The following is a 7683-nucleotide window of genomic DNA, read 5'->3' on the forward strand; positions in this document are numbered from 1 at the left end:
GAAAAGGGTCAAATCCCAAAAAATTTAGGGTTAGATCCTGAATTTGTATGAAAAAGGGTCAAAAACACGAAATCTTGCCACGGAGGCATAGCAGCGTGAGATAGATCGATTTTCCGCGGCGAACAGCAGCCAGCGACAAGAGTCAATGGGTGGTCCCTCGGGCAATAATTTATGAGATTTTGTCCGGTGTTTTGGCTGTGATCCTGTGGATCGCGCCGACAGGGCCCGCGTTCCCCGATGGTGTGTTTGGATCGCCTCGGAATACGTGGGGAGTTGCCGGCTGATGGCTCCCTGCATAGCCCAGCTTGCCAAATTTCATTTTCTTTGGGATGGCAAACATGTACGTATTTCTTTTGCTAATGTAACCAACCAAACAGCGCGTGTGGCCGACCTAGACGGAGCTAGTCGCGACAAGGCAGGGCTGATAGGAGTAGGCGACATGGGACTAGACGGGGCCAACTCTCTCTCTCTCCCTCGCTCGCTCTCTTTAAAGTGGCAAGCAAAGCACAATGACAGTAGAAACAAATCAAACACAATTCCGCAGGACACTCATTTCCCGCTAGTACCTTAACTGAAGAGTTTGGACTGGAGCTGGAGGGTGTGTGCATCACATGCCGCCCGAAATAAAGCAACCAACAGTCCTGCGATAAATAGCCGTGCATGCATGCATACCATACCATGCATGATAGCACACCATACCAGCAACAAACAGCTCTCAAACTCAACAAGCCAAGACCATCTGTTTGTAATTCAAATAAGGCACTAGCTTGAGACATACTGTGGGGGGGAGCACAACACAATGAATGTACAAAAACATCAACAATTCACACATATATATGGGGGGGTGTATACATATAGTTAGGGGGTGCGGACGCCCCTGTTACATCGTAATACAAAATTGGTAGCCACCCTTGTGGGGAGCCTGCATGCCTGCCCTCGTGCATGCATTATGGGCCCCGCACAAGGACCCGTGCCTACCTAGGCCATGTAACAGGGGGAACCGCTTTCCCCATCCATCCTTCTCTCTTCTTCTCTTCTCTTCTCTTTCTCACCAAAACACTTTCTCGCCTAGCTATGGCTCCTACAAGTGGCCCTCCATGCCATCAGGCCCCTCCCAAACCAACCAGACACACACACACTCTCTCTCCCTCTCTACATGGCTAGGCTAACAACCATAGGACTATAGCACACACACCGCTACTAATATAATGCTCCAGCTACGACCACCAATAGGGGACTAACACTGGCTAGCTACGGTAACTAATTAACAGCATGATGACACATATATAGGGGGGGGGGGGGGGGGGGGGGGTTGGGGTTGGGGTGGGGTGGGGCTTGCAAACGAGGGAATTCTCAGGCTAGGGGGGATCGGTGGGGTGCACCCTTCCTCCTGTTGCCCAGTGACAGCACCATCTTGGGGAAGAACCCTCCCCCTTTCTTCCTCTTCACCACCGCCGGCTCGCCGCCGCCATGCCCATTGCCGTTGCCGGCATTGTCGCTGGACCCGCCGCTGCCGCCGCCGTACCCGTTGCGGTGGTGCAGCGGGTTCTCGAGGATCGAGTTCGGGGTGACCTGCCCAGAGTCGGCGTCGCCCATGTGGAGGTTCTCGAAGCGCGGGAAAGGGAGCTCGTCGCCGGCGCGATACAGCAGGATGTTGGACAGGTCCCCTCCCTGCTCTACCACATGATCCACCTGCACAAACACACACACACACACGCTTAGATGATTCATCATGGAGTTCTACTAAAGATTTTTTTCATCTCGGACAGGACAATTAGGAAGCGATTAGTGCGGCTTAAGTACTTCTAGTTGATTAATCACCTTGCATGAGAGGCAGCAAAAGTGGAAGGGCTCCTGAAGGATCCTGTCACACTTGAGGCAGACGTTGCCAGATCCCTTGAATGGCCTGGACTGAGGCCTCGGCTTCAGGAAGATAACCTTCGCGCTGTTGATCGTGTAGGGCTAAGTCACACATGCATATAGTTAATTTAGTACAGTATGAAGCATCGTCAAGCCAAGTACTACACCGCTATTGGTGCATTAGCTCAAGTAAATTAGTAGTACTGTATGACACAAATGTAGTGCGTGATTATGTTAATCACCTGGACATAGGAGCAGTCGATGAGCTTCTCGAGGTCACCCAGGCGGACGACGTCATTGTACACGTATCGCCGCACCTGATTACATGCATGCAACAAAAACGAGAAAAAACACTGGGTCAGAAGAACAGCCCTAGTATGCTTTAAGATTCGTGCAAGCAGTAGTAGGAGTACGGGTGATTAGCCAGAGAAGGGTAGTTCCGGGATTAAAAACAGTTACTACTATACTACTACTAGCAATAAGGTCGGTACTGATGCCGATGCTCCTCCATTGGGCAACACATCAATGGAGGACGACTACGCTTTGACCGTGTGGTTGCAAGGAGGCCCCCATACCCATACCCAAGCCCAGAGCGTGCAATGACCAACTACCCCTACTGGGCACAACATCTACCACAGGGTATGGCCAAATCAGTGGCAGGGCTAGAGGGCACGATGGTAAAAACCGAAGCTGGAGGGGTTGGTGGTGAATGGTAAAAGATGAGGGGAAGGAAGGAGGCCTTTTTGGTGGCTTGCACTTCACTGTGCCTTGAATGAACAGTATCAAGGGAGGCCCCCCCATCGCAGGGAGGAACAGCATTGTGGCCTTGTTTGGTAAAAAAAGACAAGGAGCCCATTTACCACGGCGCACATATGGCAGTAAATCTTGTTTGCCCCGGCGGTAACAATCCTAAGATGCCCCATTTCTTACCATGCACACCCACCTGCTTTGCAGATGCGGAAGAGCGCTACCACATGAGCACGGCAGGGCAGGCAGGGATACGCTTCCATGCATGGCAAAACGGTTTGGATAAACCGGCCTTTAAATGGCAAATCGCCTAGAAGCATGAGGTAATCCAATCCAATCATTCTAAGCAAAAGACGCTAATGATCGGTTCACCCGGAAAGGTAAAAAACATCTTGGAAGAAGAGCAATTTTACCACCGCCATCAACATCGCTTTTGCGTCGAATCTTGCACGGCGATGGTGGAAAATGAGACTGTGACGTTGGGGTAAATTATTTACAGTATATTGGTAAGGTGGAAAAGGGGAACACAATCACAAGTTTGGAAAGGCCCCTTTCCAGCAAACAGAGGGGAAAAAGCAGTACGTGCAGGAGCATGGATGCAGCGGTGAAAATTCACCATGTATTGTAGGACTATACCCATTTCCAGCGAAAGGCCAAAGGGGCGGTAAAAAATCCACGCAAATTTTTCGACCCTGGTTCCATTCCATCACATCAGAAACTGGCCAAATTAGTTATGATGAAAAGAGAGGGGTTGGGAAACGGCAGGAAGAGGACAACAAAATTCCTCTTGAGGCAAAAGAGATCAAGAGGAGGCGCAAAGCAAACTGCATGCAAGACAATCTTTACCACTTTTAAACTGAAAAAATAAATACAAATTCTACTAGTATTATATTTTTACCCCGTCAGTTTACCGAAGCAATCAAGTAGAGTAGAATTATTTCGCAGAGAATCTCCATCCAGCTGCAGCTGCCATAATTAAACTAGGCAGTTGCGATTTATGGGGCTGTTGCTTTATGCAGATTAGGTGAGGTGATGGTTACATACTACATGTTGCAATCACCATCCTAATTCAAGGCCCTAAAAAGTGGCCATATGACCAAGAACTCGCAAGACGACATGGACAAGGACCCGAGCAAGTACAGGAGAGATTAGCATAGAATTCCAAAACGAGAGGGGAGTTCTAAGCTTCAATAATAATACTCCTATATCCTAGACAACTAGCTAGATTTTGGTGGCCAATAGCAATAGGGCATCACGCGTCCGTCCGTCCGCCCGTCCGGGCTTAAGCCAAATCTAAGTGGGAAAACAACAGCTCTTGAAAAGACAGCACAGGACAAAACAAAAAGCAATTGGGATGGGCCGATAGATAGATGGATACACCTCCTCTTGGCCTATCTATCTAGTCTGGTCGCGCTAGTAGCGGCTGCCTTGTGCTAATTGATCCATTAATTTAAGCCCAGACCAGATAGACTAACTCAGGCATGCAACACCGGTCCTTTCATGATCTCTTCTAGCCTGCTAACAAAGGAAGCAGCAGATCGGCGGCAGAAGCTTTGCAAGAAACATGCGAATCGGAAGGAGGAGAGGGAACTAAATCGGAACAATTGTACCCGAAAAAAGCATGCATGCAGCAAGAAATCAACCAAGAAACGAGACGGCTCCAAGTAGAGAACATTAACCGTGAGTTGAGTGAGTGAGAGCATGGCGGAGGATGCAGAAACGAGAGTAATCGGGTTGGGGTCGGACCTGGAGGAGTGGGTGGTGGCGGTGGGCGGGGGCGCAGTGCGGGCAGATGCTGGTGCAGCAGGCGAGGCAGAAGATGTTCTTCTCGTTCTTCCTGCGGCTCTCGTGCGTCTCGCACCCCACGAAGAAGCTCTCCTCCACCAGGCCGCCAACCCACCCGGGCACCCGCATCCCCATCTCTCCCTCCCTCCCTTCCTGCCTTGCTCTCTCTCTCTCTCTCTCTCTCTCTCTCTCTCTCTCTCTCTCTGTGTGTGTGTGTTTCTTGCCAATTCTCCTCTTGGTTTGATCTCTCTTTTGTTTTCTTGGCAGGCCAATTCTGTCTTCCTGTCTGCCCCTCTCTCTGGTTTAGTGGTGGTGGTGGCGCGTGAGGGCGTACTGCATGTAGATGTGGCTTGTCTTGTTGTAGCTGCGTAGGTGGAGAGAGAGAGAGACGGGAAGAGGAGAGGAGAGGAGAGGGAATGTGCAACGAATCAATTGGGGGGAGCTATTTATAGTGTGAAAGGGATGAAACAACGGATGATGATGATGATGGCGATGATACCCGGCCTCTCCTCCTACGCTCGTTGGGGGTTTGGCTGTCACGGTGCCATGCTAGTAGTACAAGTGTTGGTTGGATGCGTCTATTGTTCGAGCATGCAAGGGGGGGGGGGGGGGGGGGGGGATCTCCCCCTGTCATCCACTCTCCGTGTCAAAGCAAAATCCATGCCCTGGTTGGGCGATTTTTTTGGTGCATTATGGACACCGGGTGGGGATATGATTTAATTGTCCCTGGTTGGGAGAAGGAAAAAACATAGAGAGATCAGAGATGGTTTTCTTCCGTGCGAGGTTACTTCTGGTGGAAGGTGCATTCCCCATCCTTCTAGCGGAAGGTTCGTTTTCCACTGCACCAGGGTGCCATATCGTCATGATACATGATTGCTTTTAGCATGCATGGAATCTCAATAACAAGACGGCCATTTTACAGGCAGCTCGTGGCGGCACTATGCTCTGGAGGGCATCTCATCACACGAAATCTAGACAAGGAACGGGAATATGCTCCCAAACAGTAATCCGCCAATCCTCTCGGGCCGCCCCCTAAGCAGACGCAGAATCGCTGGTTTTCGAAAATCTCATCTCATCTGCGACGGTGCAATCATCCATCCCGTCTTTTCCCCGTCTCCAGCCAACTCCAAGCCAAACCACGTTTGTTTTGGTCGCTTCTTCTCCTCCGCTTTGCTCTGCTGGGAAAAAAAAGGGCCCGGAAAGAAAACTGCTTCGCTTTTATCGCCGGTGCTTTTACACGTACTCGTGTACCGCCCCCTCTGCTTTTCTCGCCTCTTGTTTTGCATGGCCGCTTGGCTTTTGGTCCCTCTCTCTCTCTCGGCCCTGCCTTGGACTGTAGCGGGTGAGTGAGTCCTTTGGCAGTACAGCTGCACGTCGCGAGACCAGATGAGATGAGATGGAATGATGATAGCACCATTGTGTGATTGTGGTGTGCTTGTGGGGGTGTGTGACGTTGCCGGCTTGCGGATTTGAATGGCCGGTTGTTGTTTTCGGGGAGGCAGGCAGGCCAGCCAGGGGCCGGCTGGGCGCAACAGAAAGAAAGCGTGGAACAGTGCTGTACGTAGAGTACGTGCGTACACGGCTTGCTAGTGGTACATTTGTGATGGAGTGACCGATCTGGCGTCACGGTGACAGAGTAGCCATCCCATGCATATGAGTAGCTGCAGCAACCCATTGTCCTCCTTCCCGCCTTTGTGCTTGTCCATAGAATGTGCCTACTCCGTAGAGTCATGGCGACTCAGATCCTATCACCCCTGTCCCCATGTGTGTGCGTCGTGTTGGTTCTGACACGGCTAAAAAGGATTTGAACTAGTAGGAGATTGGGAGCTGGCAGCTGCACACTTTGTTATATTGTAGAAGAAAAATGGCATAGTGTTGTTTTTCTTTGAGTACTTCCTCCGTTCCACAATATAAGCTGTGCTATTAGCTTTTTTATAAGTCAAAATTGCGCATGTTTGTCGAAGTTTTTAGGGGAAAAAACATTAACGTCAATAATAGTGTAGCATATTTGTCCTGCGGAGACGACGGCGCACGTGGCTCGTCTCGGACGCCCTTCACAATAACCTTTGGATACGTGACATCCATGGCTCCATGAGCCCGACCGCTGCCGTCAAATATGTCGAGCTTTGGCGGCGAATCCAGCGCGTGCAACTCATCGCTGACCCCGACAAGATCACCTGGAAGTGGACTACCAACGGCATCTATACAGCCAGCTCGGCCTACAAAGCCCTTTTCGCCGGATCAACGAGCTCCCCCTTCTAGCGCCTCACATGGCAATGTTGGGCTCCCGCCAACGCCAAGTTCTTTTTATGGCTCGCCTCCATGGACCGCCGAGCGGCGTGCTCGCCATGGACTCGCACACCCCTCTTCAAATTCTGCTGCCAAGAGCTCGAGACCATCGATCACATCCTCGTCCAATGTGCTTTCTCCAGAATTACATGGCATGAAATCCTCTCTTGGTGTAGACTGCCTGCTTCACCCCCGGCCACCTCGACGACCTTCTACGCCTGGTGGTCTGCCACTGCCAATGCCACCCCTGCCAGTCTTCGCAAAGGTGCAAACTCTATCATCGCCCTAGTCACTTGGTCCTTGTGGAAGCACCGCAACGCCGCGGTCTTCGACAACGTTCAGCCGTCTAGCAATGATCTTCTGCGCACTATCCGCGACGAGGCCCGCCTGTGGGCTCGTGCTGGTGCCAAAGGCCTAGGACTAATTATCCCCGCATTGTAACTAACTTGAACTGAGGCTGAGCACCCTCTCTCAGGCTCACTTGCATCCCATGGGACGCCTCCTAGCGTACGTCCAGTGGGGCTGCTCCTTGTAACTCTCTCCTCAACCTATCAATGCAAAGATACGCAACAATGCGTATTTGCGGAAAAAGTGTACCATATTCTATCATTAGATCCTTCATGAAAAGCATTTTTATATTTTGTTCCTTTTGTACTGTTGACGGTTGTATTTTTATCCCAGATTCCTGATCAAACATACATACATCTGATTTTCATGAAAATTTATGCATCTTATATTTTGAAACTAAGGAGTAATGAAATTGTCACACTGTTAATTTGCTAGAGAAACGATGTCAGGAAGTTGGTCGATGCACGGTTATCTGCGAGACTGTGACTTCTCTCTTAATCAATGACAACGTCAAGTCTTCAAGGAGGGAGCTTGGATCAACAAAATCAACATGACCTCCAACTTCTCCATGACCCACTTTCATCAATTTGTTGAACGTTGGTTACCCATCTCGAAGTTCCCGCTCGAGAAGCACGCGTAAGATGAGATTGTTTG

General features: G+C 50.4%; 1 protein-coding gene across 1 annotated transcript; it reads right to left on the reverse strand.

Moving 5' to 3' along the window:
* Positions 1–806: 806 nt before the first annotated feature.
* LOC123136635 (protein RGF1 INDUCIBLE TRANSCRIPTION FACTOR 1) lies at positions 807–4823 on the reverse strand. Its single transcript, XM_044556060.1, has 4 exons — positions 4354–4823; positions 2103–2177; positions 1822–1962; positions 807–1692 (listed from the first exon to the last, which is right to left on the reverse strand). Exons 1-4 carry the CDS (start codon positions 4525–4527, stop codon positions 1354–1356), a joined length of 729 nt encoding a protein of 242 aa, XP_044411995.1. The 5' UTR covers positions 4528–4823; the 3' UTR covers positions 807–1353.
* Between the last annotated feature and the right edge of the window lie 2860 nt (positions 4824–7683).

Source organism: Triticum aestivum, chromosome 6B (assembly GCF_018294505.1).
Source record: "Triticum aestivum cultivar Chinese Spring chromosome 6B, IWGSC CS RefSeq v2.1, whole genome shotgun sequence".
Lineage (NCBI taxonomy): Eukaryota > Viridiplantae > Streptophyta > Magnoliopsida > Poales > Poaceae > Triticum > Triticum aestivum.